Below are 17,681 nucleotides of genomic sequence, written 5' to 3' on the forward strand. Positions count from 1 at the left end.
CAACACCATAGTGCCCTCAAAGCTCGTCAATAAGCTAAGGACCCTGGGACTAAACACCTCCCTCTGCAACTGGATCCTGGACTTCCTGACAGGCCGCCCCCAGGTGGTGAGGGTAGGTAGCAACACATCTGCCACGCTGATCCTCAACACAGGGGCCCCTCAGGGGTGCGTGCTCAGTCCCCTCCTGTACTCCCTGTTCACTCATGACTGCACGGCCAGGCACAACTCCAACACCATCAATAAGTTTGCCGATGACACAACGGTGGTAGGCCTGATCACCGACAACGACGAGACAGCCTACAGAGACCTGGCCGTGTGGTGCCAGGACAACAACCTCTCCCTCAACGTGATCAAGACAAAGGAGATGATTGTGGACTACAGGAAAAAGAGGACTGAGCACGCCCCCATTCTCATCGACGGGGCTGCAGTGGAGCAGGTTGAGAGCTTCAAGTTCCTTGGTGTCCACATCACCAACAAATTAACATGGTCCAAGCACACCAAGACAGTCGTGAGGAGGGCACGACAAAACCTATTCCCCATTAGGAGACTGAAAAGATTTGGCATGGGTCCTCAGATCCTCAAAAGCTTCTACAGCTGCACCATCTAGAGCATCCTGACTGGTTGCATCACTGCCTGGTATGGAAACTGCTCGGCGTCCGACCACAAGGCACTACAGAGGGTAGTGCGTACGGCCCAGTACATCACTGGGGCCAAGCTTCCTGCTATCCAGGACCTCTATACAAGGTGGCATCAGAGGAAGGCCCTAAAAATTGTCAGACTCCAGCCACCCTAGTCATAGACTGTTCTCTCTGCTACCTCAAGGCAAGCGGTACCGGAGCGCCAAGTCTAGGTCCAAGAGGCTTCTAAACAGCATCTACCCCAAGCCATAAGACTTCTGAACATCTAATCAAATGGCTACCCAGACTATTTGCATTGCCCCCCCCCCTTTTAGACCGCTGCTACTCTGTTGTTATCATCTATGTATATTCACTTTAATAACTCACATGTACATATTACCTCAATTTCCTCGACTAACTGGTGCCCCCCACATTGACTCTGTACCGGTACCTCCTGTGTATATTCTCACTATTGTTATTTTACTGCTGCTCTTTAATTACTCGTTACTTTTATTTCTATTCTTATTCGCATTTTTTCAAATTTATTTTATTTAAACTGCTTTGTTGGTTAGGGGCTCGTAAGTAAGCATTTCACTGTAAGGTGAATACCTGTTGTATTCCGTGCATTTGATTTGATTTGCATGTTATCAGAAAACACACAATTTGATTTAACATTGATGTATCCTGCAATAGATACATTTTTATCTTCTTCGAATGCCTCTTAAGCAGGTTGACGTTTATTGGGATGAGTCTTGTCCTTGAAGCAGAACTGACTGAGGCTTTTTGGTCTTAATTTAAGGTTAGGGTTAGGCATTAGGGTTAGGCATTGTGGTTTGGGTTAAGGTGAGGGTTAGGTTTAGGTTTAATATCAGATTTTATGACTTTGTGGCTGTGTCAGCTTCTAACCTGCACCTCTTAAGGGGAAAGAAATCTAAAAGTAACTGAAACTAATGAGATTATATGACTGAGTTTGGGTAATCCAAAAGTTACTGATACATTTTTTTGGACATGTAATGGATTACATTCAGAAAGGAATATACCCAATCCTGCCAATATGACAGATTACAGACAGTACAAAAGTTCAGCCATATATATAGCCTGAATTGATCCTGCACATTGGATCTGTTAATAATCTGGAATAGATCTCAGGACAGGGGAACCAATGCCATGATTCATTAAAAGAGGTGTGCACAAGCATTGCCCTTTCTGTCAGACAGTGTGTTACCTTCCACTGTGAGAGAAACTCCTCTTGGGAATTCATGCTTAAGAGTGCAGAAAACTGTATATTATCTTTTTGACAGTTGAGCTGTTTCACTTTCCTTTTGTTTATGGAAGATCCCTTTGAGACATAAGATGGTCCAAAGACAAAGACCAGCTTGCAGTGTTGAAGCAGACAGTTTCAGAATCAGAGAGAGGTCACATGCATATCCTTCCTGTCCTTTCCCTCTAATTGGGTTTCTCGTAGAGATCTTTGCTAGAAAGTCTAAGTCCCAGACCACCCCTGTCTAGTCTGTCCTCTAGCTGTGTGCTGTGTGGGGTGTGCTGCTATCTTGCTGAGATAAAGTCTTCTCTCCTGCCAGGTCTTGAAGTGGGTGGAGGAGACAGTGCAGGCCCTGAAGGTTCACCTGCTCTCCTCCAATCATGACAGCGCTCAGGAGAACCAGTGGGAGGTGCCCTTTGACCCCAGCCTGAAGGAGGTCACTGTGTCACTTAGTGGACCAGCCCCTCAGATCGAGCTCAGGGATCCCCTTGGTACATCATGCTTTCATTATGTATTTTTGCTGTATAGATAGCAAATAACGTTGTCAATACTTGAGAGTAATACTATATATCCATCAGTGGAGAATGCTGAGGGGAGGACGGCTCATAATGGCTGGAATGGAGCTCGTGGATTCCACTCCAGCCATTACCATGAGCCTGTTCTCCCCGATTAAAGTGCCACCAACCTCCTGTGATATCCATTTTGCTGAACATTTAATGTTATTTAAAATGTTGCAATGATATTGTTGTGTCTCAATTGCTTAGGTCACACTGTTAGAGTGGAGCAGGGCCTCACAGAGCTGCTGAATATCCCAAACTCTGCCCGTGTTGTCAACCTGAAGTTCCCCCGACCTGGAGCCTGGACACTGAAGGTACTGTACCGTAGATCCTCCTGACGTGATCATCCTGCATTGAGAATGAGATAACTGCTTTAGTCACCTCTGAGACAAAATACAACAACTGAATGTCCTGTATGTCCAGGTGGGCTGCGGTGGCCGCCACACTCTGAGAGTTACAGGGGTCAGCAATCTGGACTTCCGGGCTGGGTTCTCCAGTATACCAGTGTCTGAGTTCAACCATACCAGGGAGAGACCCATCAAAGGTAATGTGTGCATGCAATTTTATATCTTTGTATGTATACGTGATTGCATTGAATAACGTTGGGCTCCCCTCCCCTTCTAAAGGAGTTCCAGCCCATGTGCTGCTGAAGTGTACAGGACTGAAGCCCCCAGGTCAGCTGAGTCACATGGAGTTAGTGTCAGGGTCAGGACGCTCCCTACGCACCCTCCCCGTGCCTCTGCCCTCTGACAGGGGCAGCCGAGGACTCTGGATGGTCCCAGAATTTCGCACTCCTTCCCAAAGCTTCTTCCTCAAGGTGACAGGGAAGGATGGGGAAGGGTACCGCTTCCAGAGGTTGTCTAGTGTCTCCTACACAAACATCATCCCAGGTAAGAGACCCCTCTCCTCAGTCTCCTCCCTAGTGTCTCCAAGACAGACCTCGTCCTTTGTGTGACCTCTTCCCTCCTCTCTTTTTTGTCATGACAAAGATCCCCCAGCGGTGAGCATGCCCAAGGTGGTGAACGGCTTTTATATGCTGCCCGCTATGATTGGCTGTTCGGTAGAGAGCGACGTTCCCTATAGGCTGAGGTTCACCAGGAGTGGAGTTGCTATTGGGGAGGAGAAGTTGTTCCAGTGAGTCTCCGTCTGTTCTGTTTGTTGAACACACTATAACACTTCACTTGCCCTCCTTTTTGGATGGAACAGCCATATGCACTCAATACCCGCTGTAAAACAGCTAATTAGGTCATGGGGTATGACACAGTGCACTGTTTGCAGTTACCAGCTCTGCAAGACATTATTGCCGATAGACTCGGTTGCCTTTTATTGCTGCATCAATCAGGAGACGGGTATACACAGTAGATTTTGTGTACATTACGCATTCGATTGTGTCATCTTGGAAAATTAACAAAGCATTATTTCTTTCTCCCTCTGTTTTGAATTACATACATGAAATAATGCCGACCTCTGACGAGAGGTATTCGCTGTGTCTCTGTGCCAGAGAGGATCATCTGTCAGTGGTGTAAGACGGTATCCTGTTCCCATCATCACTCACCTGCCAGCTAACTGTTCATGTGTCTCAGGTTCTCTGGCAAAGCATTTTGGGAAATTCCACATGCCTCAGGTGAGGATGAGGGTCCGTACGAGTGCATCGCTCAGAGCAGCGCAGGACTGGGACGAGCGCTTACACAGCTGACCGTGAGAGGTATGTCAGAACACACACACACACACAGTCACAGATCACTTGCATTACTGTAGCTAGTCAAAGCTTTCCAAAATACTTATCTTATTTATATATTGCTGATTTAAATACCACTTTGAAACAAAACATGTCATTCCAAATGTTTACATTGACAATAAAATGAACTGTTTTGTCCCTGCTCATAGTGTGTTGTTTGTCTCACTGTGTTGACTCTGTGTTTCCCATGAGACAGAGCCTACTCCGGTGCTGAAGGCCCCACTGAACGTGAGCTCTACTGTGGGGGCTGTGGCTGTGATGGCCTGCCAGGTGGAGGGCTCCATGCGCCACAACCTGACCTGGCAGCGGGCAGGCCTCACTATCTTGGCCCACTCCGGGAGGGTCAGGGTCCTGCCCAACTCCTTCCTGGAGATCAATGAGGTGCAGCCCCAGGATGCCGGCCAGTACCAGTGTGTGGCCACCAATGCCAACGGAGACAACCGAGTCACAGTGTGGCTGCTCGTCCCAGGTACTGTAGCTCACCGCACTCCAACCACACTGTACTGATCATCTGCTTAAACACTAAACACACCAGGGCATCCTCCATACCTCCTCCAGGCCTCTGGCATCTGCTTTCCATTACTTCCTTAGTAGCATGACTTATCCACTTCTCCAGAAACGCTCCCAGTCAGAACATGTTTGAAATCAGCCCAATTGATGCAAGTCGAAAATTGCAGCTTCTATGATGGGCATGGACTCAGATGCTTGTAATGCGTTTGCAAAGGACAAACAAATTTGAAACATGCCTCTGACTGTGATCCGCTGTGATCATGATGTCAGGCTCTCCCGGTCAATCACGCTCTGCCCCCAGACTAGCAGGGGTTTACCACTGCTTAGACATGATCAGCTCTGCCTGTAATAAATCATTACTCATACAAACATGACTGGGACATGAGTCATCAGCTCTTTCCTATGGATCCTCTCTGTCTCTCTGCAGAGGCCCCTTCTGTGATAGTCAGACCCCAGAGACAAGCCTTCTCCAGGGGTTCTGAGGTCCGCCTCGTCTGCACAGCGTCCGGCTCCCCCCCTCCGCAGCTCTTCTGGAGTCATGGAAACATGTTCCTCACTAATCGGCCAAGGTAAAGGAACTCTCAGCCCACTCAACACCTACACGACAGCAGCTGCAGAGAGATGTTTGATTCTATTTTAACAGCCTACCATGAATATAACAATGTCACATCTTGTTTGCTTAATTTTACAGTTACAGCTAACCACAAACTATGTTATTCCATATTTTTGGTAAATTTACGTGATATGGCTGCCAATAAATACATTTTCAAAAGAGATTGGACATACTTGGACATCTAGTGATGAAATTCACCAAGATACCTGTATTTGTAATCATCTAAATCAATAAAAATGAATTCCCATGACTGATGTCTGTCTTACATAATACAGGATGAGTATATCCAACCATGGAGGTCTAACAATCAGAGATGCTCTCCCCGAGGATGCTGGGAACTACACCTGCCTGGCAACCAACGAGGCTGGAACCGCCACTCAGACTGTGTCTCTCAATTATGCAGGTGGGTAGAGATGTGTATCAGTTCCAGTCCTCACGTTGAGTGAGAGAGCACTATAAAGGCTATGATGTGGGCTTTCCATTTAAAGACTAGTTCTTTACCACTTTTACCACACGCATATATTTTCAGTTCAGTCACTTTTGAATGGTTTCTGTGTGAGAACTTTTGTTGAGTGCTGTTTGAATGTATGTGTTTGGGCTATGTTCTCTAGCTGTGAGGAGAGCTTAGATTGACAGTGGCATATTTCCCTGTCTTTCACAGTGGGTTATAGCTTCCCTGTGTTGGCAGGGTTGACACTCCTCAGGATGTATTTTTAGCCTTGCTGTTATTGAGTGCTTGACAGAGGGCACAACACTGATGGACCATGGCAGCTTCTCCCTGGTGTGTGCTTGTATTATACTCACTTTTGTCTGGGAGTGTCATTTTGAACAACACTGATCTGTCAAGACACCGTGAAGCTGGCTCTGGCAGGATGCACCATCACATCCTTTCAACTGTCTCTCTCTCTGGGCTCCTGTAGAGCTTGTCCCTGTCACGTCTCTGCAGACGTACGAAGCGTGTGAAATGTCAGACAGCGATACTTCTATTTTTACCTCCTGTCTGAGCCGCTGCCCAGTCAATTGACTGAATTAAATTCACAATGATTTGCTATTCTGACCACGTATAGCGTTGTGAGCATGTCTGCCGATTTGGCGGATAATACAAACGTTTTGATCATGTTTATTATTTAATCTTTATCTTGGTTCACCCTTCCTCCATACAGAGGAACCCAGTATCTGGGTGGTGAAACAGGTTGTGATGGTGGCAGTTGGAGGTGATGCGACCCTGGAGTGCCGAGCCACCGGAGTTCCTCTTCCTCTGGTCAAATGGTCCAAAGGTAAAACACTGATCACTATCTAGTGTAATAGTACACTAGATAGGATCATATCTAATCACTTGTTTTAATCTGTTATGATAAATGACATTCATTAGGTCGATGTTTGTCTGTGTGTCATTTTCTTGTCGTTTCTCAGGTGATCTACAGGTGGGCTCAGTTCCTTTTGCTGAGCAGGACGTGCATCACGGGACGCTGCAGATCCGAAGGGTGCAGGAGATGGATGCTGGGGAGTACAGCTGTGTGGCCAGTAACCCTGCTGGAACCTCGTCTGCTACTGTTATTCTGGAGGTCGGAGGTGAGGGCAGCCATTTTAGGCTTACTGAATGAATGCCACTTTCAGATAACCAGTAATAATGGTAAGACATTGCATCCTTTATCTAAACCACGTAGGTGTAATACAGAATATTGATGTGTTTTGAACAGAGTAGCTCTATGTCCTTTTTATACACTGTATGTGATTATCGAGAACTTCACGTTGATCTCCCACTCTTTCTCCCACAGCGGCCCCTCTATTCTCAGAAACCCCAGTTGACATGACAGTGGATGTGGGGGAGAATGTCACGCTGCCCTGTGTCGCCCGTGGTTTCCCCTTGCCTACAGTTAGCTGGCGTCTAAAGGATGGTAGAGCCATCATCTCTAAAGCATACAGCAGCGGTGGCACGGTGCAACTAGAAACAGGGCATCTCCTGATCCAGGGTGAGTCTTATGTCCCTTTCCCACTATTCTTCTTTACACTATTACACTATCCCGCTATCCCAGTAATGAGTTCCTTACCAAAACAGCAGGCACCAAAGAGACCACAGCCCTCCATTGGCACCAAGTGGGTGACTGGCATGGCTGACATTCTTTGGGTTCATAAACATAGAAGAGGTGGAGCACCTCAGGTTAGGATAAATCTGGCACTGCAGAATGAATAGAGCGTCTCCCCTTTCTCCCTCAGCGAGGGGAACTGAGGCGCTTTGAGGGCCTTAGAGAATTGACAGAGACTTTTATGTCAAGTTAGGGGTGAGTGAAGTTCAACTGTATAATGTGGATATAATATATTTTGGACCATGCCTTGGTCAGAGAGGGAGGAAGGGAGGGAGAGAGAAGGAAAGAGAGAGAGTTGTTGGTATATCTATCCACAGCTCAGATCCTAAATGTTTATAGGCTGGGTTCTTTTTTGTTGGGGAGGGAGAAACAGTACTATTTGCACGGTGAAGCGGACTTCCATCACTGGCCCCATCTGTGTCTGTACTGATCTGATTTTCTTAAATGGCAGCAGATGTTTCTGTCTTTACCTGGCGTTGTTTAAAGAAAGAGAGTCCAGTGGTCTCTTTATTAATGCCTCAGATATGTAGGCTACATATTGGACACGCATTTTCACCGTTTACTCTTCACGTGAGTTGACATCAGCCATTTAGACACTTGCAATGTAATCATGTTTTCATCTGTCATCACGTGGTCTAAGTAAAATATACTGTTTAGGACATGTCGTAGAGGCAGCTGTACTTCAGTGTGTCTAATTGTATTGATACATTTTTTTAATGAATCCTAATGACATTATAAATAAACCAAGAGAATGCCAGTAGATGATTGAGCCAGAGTTGATTTAATCTTACAATGAAAACGATGTCTAGCTAGTATGAACTTGTCTATTCTTAATTCCATTACTTGCACACGTAACCTGAGGTTTGCGTGGAGATGCCATCCTGTACAGTGGAATCTGTATTTATTTGATCACGGTAACGGTATTCTCAGAGTAACTATGCATCTGTCCACAGATATCTGGTTGGATGATGAAGGCCTGTATGTCTGTGAGGCCAAGAATCAGTTCGGAACCATCAGGACTGAGGCCAGAGTCAGTGTCAGTGGTCTGGGTATGAACTCATGTTTGTGTTCAGTCTTACCTTTCTCTGCTGATAGATAACACCAGTATCCATTGCTGCCTCTCCCCATAATAGTTTCAGTTTGATCCTGCATTATTTTATCAGCTGCTGCTTTGTATTTCGGTCTGTCTACTCATGTAATGATATCCCCCTGTTTTGTCCAACAGAGCCCCCTCTTTTGGCACATGGTGCCCCAGTCATCACCACTGGGATTGGTCAGTCCCTGAGCATACCCTGCATGCTTTTGGATGGAATACCCCTGCCAGAGAGACACTGGACCCACAATGGAAACCAAGTGAGGATGACCTGTCCTGAATAATCCTACATTACTACCTCTCAGAATGTGTGTTTATCATTGCCTAACATTATCCATTGCTGTTCCCTAGCTGCAGCTGAGTGGCAGGAAGTTCCTGAGGAGCGATGGCAGCCTGTACATAGAGAGGGCACTCCCAGAGGATGCTGGGATGTATGTTTGCACTGCGGTGAACGTAGCCGGGTCGGTCAACACATCAGTCAGCCTGGAAGTCCATGGTGAGAGGAGATACGGTTTACAGAATGGTCAAGGGGCTACGGCAGATCCTCTATAGTCGTGGACCATCTAATTAGCTTAGGAAAGTGCTGACTATTAGTATGGGAATACAACATCTTGAGCAACTTGTAACTTGAGCACCCTGCGGTGTTATTGTTGAGAGAATGTTTCATATACTGCATGCTTTGATTAAGTAATTTTGTCCATAGACAACAATGACAGACATCCAGATTAGGGTTCATCGACAAGTTGTAATGAAGACGTTTTGAGCTAAGTCCAGTGATAATTCTGCTCGCCTTGTTGTCCACGCTCAGTAGACAGCTGTCCTTGTGACCTACTTTCCCAGTGCCCCCAGAGATCCGCGCTGGTCCATACCACTACATAGCCAACGAGGGCGTGGCCATCTCCCTGTCATGTGAGTCCAGTGGAGTTCCCAAGCCAACTGTTGTCTGGTCCAAGGTAGGATGCTTTCTGCTCTGAAGCTGTTTTTACTTTAATGATGGTTTTGGCTCCATCATACGTGTGACAAATGGCCTTTGACAAATCGCATAATTTAGCACAAGGGAATCTAGTGGGGATTGCAATCACAGCCCATCCATCTTAAGATGAATGGCCACTAACATCATGTAAATAACCTTTAAACTAATATAACACTTGTGTATATATTATAAGGCTGCCTGTGTCAAGGAATGTTTATTCATAGCCTCGTTCCATACGTTCTCAGATTAATACACTAGAGTCAAGTAAATTTATATTCTTGTCAGGTGAAAGTGAGTCTGCAAAAGCCATTTTGTGTTCAAAGAAGAAGGGGAAGTAGTACCCTGTGTGCGTGTGTGTGCGTGTCTGAGAGAGAGAATTTAGTTTGGGAAGGGAAGGGGGCTCGGCTCTGTAGTTATAGCAGGCATCAGAAGTGAATTTTGGGCATTGAACCTTTGGCCTAGTTATGTGTCCCAGTGCTGTTGAGTGTGTATCTGGGCCTCACTGTGCCTGCTCTTCCCTCAGGGAAGGGAGCCCCTGCCCAGAGACAGGTCCTCCCCCCAGTCAGACCCTGATGGCTTCCTCCATATCCTCAACCCCACTGCAGAAGATGCAGGCATATATATTTGCACAGCCACCAGTGCAGTGGGCTACACCAGCCGTGAGATCAAGCTTAGTGTCAACAGTAAGGGCTGCACATTAACTTACAGCAAAGGCTGTCCAGTGCGAGATGTCAATGGCCTCTCTCCAAAGTGTTTCATTGACAGAGGAAGTACTGTGTAAAAGAAATAATCATAAGGCATTTGACATGTTTAGATTACAAAAAACGTTGTATGCTTAAGAGCAGACCTGCCTCTGTAAAAATATAATGTTTCCCTTTCCCTTAGCCAAGCCTAAGATCGTAGGTGTGAGTGGTGAGGAGAACACGGTGAAAATGGCTGCTGAGGTGGGCTCTGAGGTCATCCTCCCTTGTGAGGTCCAGGGCAGTCCCTCTCCTCTGGTCACATGGAGCAGGAACGGCCAGCCCATCCCTCCAGTCACTGCCTGGTAAGAGGAAGACCCATGGTTACATAAGAATGTAGCAACAATGCAGTGAAATGGTAAATAGGCAATAAAAGGCAAGTTTCTCACCATACCAAGGTGATTACCTTACCCCTGACTTAACTGACCAACCTTTTACAAGGGACGCTGATTGAATCCGGCTGCTATCTAAAGCAGCCGTTAACTGTTGGAGCTCATTTAGTGGTGCCTTTTGAAGCAGCAGAGGCAGCAGCCTGGCGCTGGGCTGTGTGTTGCGTGTGTGTAGTCGTATGGAACAACTTCTCTGAGGAAGAACATATGGTAACACATGACTCTCTCATCCCTGAATCTGTGGTCACTCAGCACAGGCTTCACTGTCTGGGGGAGTCTGTCTATAGGCCACAGACTAGAGACAGTGAAACCCACCGGCCATGACCAGTCCCTATGTCTCTGGAGGATCTGTGTGACAGTGTTGAAAGCTGTGGTAGTGGTGGAATGAGGATGCTTATGTGGGGCCAGGAAGGAGTGGGGGACAGGGAGGGAGAGGGGTGTGCTGATGGGAAGTAGGGGAGAAGACTGACAGGCGAAGAGAAAAAAGTACAGCCTGTTTGACGTTTGGCTCCCCTGTGGATCTTCTGCCATAAAATAGCATGTCTTCTCCTTACTCTTTACCAGCCCTGGCTGTCTGATGAGAATAACACAGCTTCACCAACAACCCCATCAGCCCTCAGCACTGGAGCGGACAGACGCAGTCTCTCCATCCAGGAGTCTATCTGCCCCCCATCCTTTGGCCCAGCCGGTGTGAGCAGGGAGAAACTGATTGTTTTGAATAACTCAGTCAGTGGGTGTTCTGAGTGTCTGCTGCCGTAGCCCTGTTCTTCTCCACAGCAGGGGGGGATGAGGGGAGGAGAGAGTCTAGCCCGGCCCAGCCCACACTGGGTCAGTCGGGGAGGCTAGGGAGCTGCACTCAGACCTCTCTGATAAGCCCAATTTTGTCCCAGTCAGCATGTATACACAGATGAGGCTGTATGTTGGGTCCATGTCTCCAGTTTGTGCTCAGCTCCCTGCTCCCTACTAAGGTGACTTAGAACTGCTTTACTTCTCAGTAGAGACTGACCGCTGCTGAGCCAGTCATTCCGTTTCTATGATGTATGCTACTGGTTGGGTTTGAAGCAGTAGGGGGGCAGAGTGTTTCAGCCACATGTGCAGTGTTGAAATATAGGGCTGTTTGTGGTTCCAGATCAGTTCCAAACATGTTATTGATATAATTTGAGTTGCTTAGCAGAGAAACGTATACATCTCAGAGCATTGTTTACATTTGTGCATATAATCCATTTGTGCAGCTGGGTGTAGTTCTGCTAGGGATCTCAGTTCAGTTGAGAAGTTCAGTTACTATTATGCAATATGAAAGGATTATAAAAGCCAGAACTACACAGGCATGTACAGCACACACACTCACACATATTCACAAAAATGTAAACAGGGTTGAGGATTTTCTTTGTGACTCCACTGTGAGTAACAGTGTTATACTCAGCCTGACCTCTGACCTCTCTCCGTGTCCAGGTTCACCGTGCTGCCTTCTGGCTCTCTGAAGATCACCGATGTCCGACTGATTGATAGTAAACTTTACACCTGCTCAGCAGAAAACCCAGCCGGCAACGTGTCCCTCAACTACAATTTACACATACAAGGTATCTCGTTATGGATTCTCACTTTGTAGGTGCTATGTGAACTTGAGATCTGACAACCTGTTTCACTTCACTGTTCAAGATGATGTCATGCATCTAATAGATATCATGAGACACAAACCTTGTTTGTTTCTTTCCCAGTTAAGCCCAAGATCCAGGCAGCTCCGTCCCTGCTGAAGGCGCTGATAGGCCAGACGGTGGTGCTGCCGTGTGTGGTTCAGGGGGAGCCCAGCCCTAAGATCAGCTGGTTCCACAACGGACGTCCTGTCGGGGCGAGGGACACTGCAGCCCTCAGAATCCACAGGGCCAGCCTCGCTGACCAGGGCACCTACAGCTGTGTGGCCAAGAACACTGCTGGACAGGATACCATGGAGGTCAAACTGGAGGTGCTAGGTGAGGCATCTGATTCATCAATCTCCTAATATACTGTACATCTATTTATTTATCCATTCATCAGATCAACCCATCCATGCACTCTGCGAACAATTTCCACAGACTGATACACAATAGTGTCATTGTAAATAGTGTTGAAAAAGGTTCACACAGAACTGACCGTAACGGTATACCTAAAACAGATATTTTCCAGTTTTACATTGAGGAAAACACCGTCTCAGCTTAACCCAATGAGTCCCATCGTAACGCCGGCATGTTTTGGACTTCTAACCCGTTTTTAACATTGAGTTTGAGCTTCTGGGTCGTACCATTGGATTTGTCTATTTATTCTGCATCCGTAGATACCAAGTCTCTGTGATTAACGGAGGCTGAGCTAGAGCGGTGTTTGTGTGACATGGGTGGATCCCGAAGGGGCCCGGGGCCGGGTCTTTTTTAGAAAAACGTCTGTAGAGTCCGAATGGTTTGAGCTACAAACTACAAACTATCTATGAAAAGCTGAGACGAACACGCACATGTTTTGCTCTATGATGTTCACAAACTACACGAGCCTTCAGAAGGTAAGGCGTTCTTCTACATGGGAAATCCCAGGACATAGCAGAGGTGGGACCAAGTCATTGTTTTAAAATTCACAAGTAAGTCTCAAGTCTTAGCACTCAAGTCCCAAGTCAAGTCCCAAGTCAAGACATGCAAGTCTCAAGTCCTAAACTTTGAGTTTCGAGTCCTAAACAAGTCACATTTGGTGAAGAGAATACCCCCCCCCCCCCTAGTGATCGACTATTGAGGATCGCTATGGGGTGCAATCGGGCGATGTAGGCTTGTACACAATCAAACAACTTTAACACACACACTCTCTCTCTCTCTCTCTCTCTCGCTCTCTCGCTCTCTCTCTCTCTCTCTGGTTACAGTAGGCTAACATATGTCAATGGTTTTAGGAACAGCGGTAACATCAGGCAGGATTTAGACTACCAACTGCCTAGCCAGTTGTAGCTCAATCTTGGGTGCAATGATCACGTTCCCGCACTGACTGACTGTGTGGAGGCTTATTGATTTAACGTTACGTTAGCCTACATGCTACACTCGTCAAGTAATAAGATATATAGCTGTCGGTAATATTAGCCACGACTTACCATTCTTTGTGCAGCTTCAAATGTCGAACAAAGTTGGAAATTGTTGCGTCTCTGTCTGTAATTTTCTTCCCACATGTTTTGCAAGTTGCAATCCGTTTTTTGTTGATACAGCGTGGTCTTTATATCCGAAAATAATAATTTTGGGTATCATCTTTCCAAGGGCTCCATCTGAATTCACCCGCCGACGTTCCTCTGCACTGCCACGCACAACTTTTTCTCAGCTGGCACAATTTGATTGGCTGCTGTCCGATTCAAACTGTAATCCATGAAATGAAGAGTTGATGCGCTGCACACTTTTTTTAATAGCATCATTTTTAATATTTGGGCTTGGGGAGGGTGTCAGGTCGAGTCAAAAGGCTCAAGTCCAAGTCAAGTCACGAGTCATTGGTGTTAAAGTTAAAGTCGAGTTGCAAGTCATCAAGTCATGTGACTCAAGTCCACACTTCTGGGACATAGTGTCCATAATGCTGTAATTAGCTCACATAGTTGCTGTCACAACCTGCAGACAGTTGTGAGCAAACCATTTCTGTATTTACAGCATTCATATACATTCATTTTTATCAGGTTTTTGCTTTGGCGGACCTTCATTTTTTTTATTTACATTTGTCAAAAAAACTCATGAATGCAACTGTTTATGTCAAATGGTAAAACACATCATTGTGAGGCTGAATATAAGGGCTGGACATGTCGATAAATGAAAGTCAGATAAATGAAAAGCCCATTTTTGCTGGGCTCTCGGGACTGATATGGTTAAAGACAGACTAGACAAGGACTGTTGTCTTTGGAGGTGCTTTCTCTGGAAGCAGCATCATATGGTCAGAATGTAAGTGCAGCTCATGGGGATGTGCAGGGGTGTCATGCACCCCCAAAATCTGAGGGGGCACAAAGTACTTTATGGCTGGGTGGCGGTCTGGAGGGGGGCTAGGCCCCCCATTTGTAAATGTGAGAATTTACCTTTTTTTAACCTTTTTCCTGCAATCTTGGCTTATTTTTCTGCATATCTAAGCATTCCTCTTGAGTTGTCTCCATCTGCATCTTTGCTCAAATCTGTGTAAAAGATTGAAAGGAATGTTAGTCTTATTAAGTACATTTAGTTACTGCTCTCTTTTCTAAAGTCTAACAACCTTGCCAGCTAAGATAGTTAGACAAGCTAACTACTCTAACTTGATTGATAGGCTGAAATAGCTTATTGTCAGCTAGTTGTGAAGTTGTCAGATGGGAACATATCTGGGCTAGCTAAATCCAACTTCATAAAATTGCTAGGTGGCTATAAGTACAGTATTACAGAGAGAAAACAAATATATATATTTTTTATCCAAGACAAATGTGACCCTGTACCCCTTATGGACATGACGCCTCTGGGGATGTGTGCAACTTACTCCTCAGCCTGAAGTGTCCCACTTGCTCCAGCGAATTGCTAGCTTTTCACTTGGATCTGACTGGTAAGATGCTTTAGGAGGGTGGTCACGTGTGCTAACAAGGCAGAGGTCCAGGGTTCGAGCTTCGTGTGAGCTGAATCCGGAGGAAGTGGTACTCGCTAAGCAAGCAGCGTGAGGTCCTTTAAACAAGCAGCCCTATAAACTCCATTCTATTTGACAAGAGCATGGGTCAGTAGGTTAGTGGGTGTTGATTGAGGGGATATTTGACCTTAGAGGTCAGCTTAAGCTGAGGGAAGGATTAGAGGAAGTCAGAGCTGGAGGTTAACGAGTGAGTAGGGGTCAAAGGAGACATGACTCACATTGTCAGGGTCAGTAGCACAACATCTTCACCCCAACGCTAGGATTAACCCTAGCACTCATGTCTTACCTAATACTACTCTAGCTGAACATTAACACGAAAATCAAGCCTATATCTTATAGAAATCTCAACCTAACTTTGACACATTATTTACAGTAGCCTTTATAACCCATGACGCTAAATAAACCCTTTGTCTTATTCCCTGTGCTGTCCTAATGCTATATCCTTTACACAGAGGCCCCGTCCTTCGCTGAGCCTGGAGATGTCATCATGGAGAAAGTGTCTAACAGCAAGGTCACCATCCCCTGCCCCGCCGAAGGTAGGATAAGATTTATTTATGTATGTTTTCTGGGGTGATTTGCAATAGAGGGAAACACGTCTGGTGTCAGAAGAAATACACAATTTACACAGCCTGACCAAAGTGAACAGATCCGGTGAATCTTTTCCTGGTAATGTTTGGATGGAACTGTTTTGTTTCATCATTCCCAGAGCTAGCTCCATATTAAATGTAGGACAAGGTGTGGATTTATCTAGCTACCTTCAAGGCATTGCTCTGCTTTCTCCATAGGACTTCATTTGTCTTTGGAAACAAATGTGTGTTTCAATACCCCTGCTATCTCAATGGTGTGCTGTCATTCTATTGAATACTGTTTCTGTCTCTATTTTCACATCTTGGTGAAGGGGGAGGTAGCACGCAGCATGGCTGAGAAAGTGTGTGTGTTTGTTTGAGCATTCTTTCTTATGCGTGGGCCCATTGAACTTCTTGTTGACAGGGTATTTAAATAGGTGTTCAAATCAAATGTGATTTGTCACATGCAGGTGTATACTAACGGTGAAATGCTTACTTACGGGCCCTTCCGAATGCATAGTGGAAAAAAGAGAAATAATATAAATATAATAACATGAGGAATAAAATACAACGAGTAATGTTAACTTGGCTATATACACAGGGCACCAGTATCGAGTTGTTTGTATGGAGCCGTGCCATGGTAACGGGCATGTTTGAGAAGGTGAGGAGTGGGCTAATACGGACATACAGCAGCTGGAACATCATTCTGCCTGAAGATGTGGCTCAGCGGGCCACATCTGCTTTCCTCTCCGCTCTGCGAGGGGGCCTGCTGGGAGAGGAATCCTAATTACAGACTGCTGCTGGCAGATAATAGACAGAGATATCTGGGGTACTACTCTACTGACTAGGCTGGCTCCACTGGCCCTCCTGGTAGAGCTTAGACAAGCAGCCACACTGTTACCATTACATGGTAACACCCCAAAGAACTCAAAACAACCCCAAACAACCCCCCAAAAAACAAACAACCCCAAACATGAACCCAAAAGAACCTTAAAGTACCCAAAAGAACCCCAAAGTACCCTAAACAACCCCAAACAGGTACCCCAAAACAACCCAAACGTACCCTATACAACCCAAAACAACTAAAAAGAACCCAAAAGTACCCATAAGTAACCCCCCCCAAAAACAACATACCCTAAACAACCATAAACAAGTACCCAAAACAACCCAAAAGTACCGCAAAGTACACAAAATACCCAAAAGAACACACAAGCACCCAAAAAGTACCCAAAGGTACTCAAAAGAACCCTAACATATGCAAAACAACCCCAAACAGGAACTCCAAACAGCCCAAAAGTACACAAAACAACAAAAACAACCACAAATGGGTACCCAAAACAACCCAAAAGTACACAAAACAACCACAAACGGGTACCCCAAATCATCCAAAAGAACTACAAACGGGCAGCCAAAACAACACAAAACCACCCAAATTATAAATTCAGGTTTATGTTTCAGACAGGTCAATAATGGCTTGCTTGATTGGGCTGGTTCACCTCTACAGGCTACAGGGACCCATTTGATTACACATTAGAGATAATCCAGGTCCCTCAAACATCATCAGTGATGTTTCCTGTAAACTGTGACACAGTCCTGGTCTCCTGCCATGAATGGAGCGGTCTACAGAGAACAATAGTAATGCCGTCTTTTTGTAGGTACTAACTTCGATGGCTTGTTTGTCAAAGCCTACGGGGAAATTAATGTTTTTTTTTGGGGGGGGGGGTGGATAAATGCCGAAAATAAGGCCAAAACAAGCACATAATAATTAAGAAAGTTGACTGACTGATATTCAGGGCTGGTCCAGGCATAAGCGACATAAGCGGTCCCCGACCGAAAATGGAACTCATTCGGGGTCTCAACTTACTATTGCGAGTAAGAATAGTAGAATACCCCAGGTACAATTTACAAATGTGGTTGTGT

General features: G+C 45.8%; 1 protein-coding gene across 1 annotated transcript in view; it reads left to right on the top strand.

Moving 5' to 3' along the window:
- Positions 1-17,681, top strand: part of LOC106579900 (hemicentin-1) — an 83,394-nt gene that overhangs the window by 24,557 nt on the left and 41,156 nt on the right. The window contains exons 5-25 of the mRNA XM_014160253.3: positions 2,198-2,369; positions 2,643-2,749; positions 2,859-2,979; positions 3,062-3,325; positions 3,425-3,569; positions 4,019-4,140; positions 4,370-4,642; positions 5,111-5,252; positions 5,572-5,699; positions 6,460-6,573; positions 6,710-6,868; positions 7,075-7,269; positions 8,337-8,432; positions 8,609-8,736; positions 8,828-8,972; positions 9,317-9,429; positions 9,973-10,132; positions 10,335-10,494; positions 12,031-12,158; positions 12,297-12,548; positions 15,648-15,731. Of these exons, the coding sequence (XP_014015728.2) occupies positions 2,198-2,369; positions 2,643-2,749; positions 2,859-2,979; positions 3,062-3,325; positions 3,425-3,569; positions 4,019-4,140; positions 4,370-4,642; positions 5,111-5,252; positions 5,572-5,699; positions 6,460-6,573; positions 6,710-6,868; positions 7,075-7,269; positions 8,337-8,432; positions 8,609-8,736; positions 8,828-8,972; positions 9,317-9,429; positions 9,973-10,132; positions 10,335-10,494; positions 12,031-12,158; positions 12,297-12,548; positions 15,648-15,731 (3,208 nt within the window). The remainder of the gene's footprint in view (positions 1-2,197; positions 2,370-2,642; positions 2,750-2,858; positions 2,980-3,061; positions 3,326-3,424; positions 3,570-4,018; positions 4,141-4,369; positions 4,643-5,110; positions 5,253-5,571; positions 5,700-6,459; positions 6,574-6,709; positions 6,869-7,074; positions 7,270-8,336; positions 8,433-8,608; positions 8,737-8,827; positions 8,973-9,316; positions 9,430-9,972; positions 10,133-10,334; positions 10,495-12,030; positions 12,159-12,296; positions 12,549-15,647; positions 15,732-17,681) is intronic.

The sequence above is a fragment of the Salmo salar genome, chromosome 20, assembly GCF_965601325.2.
Source record: "Salmo salar chromosome 20, fSalSal1, whole genome shotgun sequence".
Taxonomy (NCBI): Eukaryota; Metazoa; Chordata; class Actinopteri; order Salmoniformes; family Salmonidae; genus Salmo; species Salmo salar.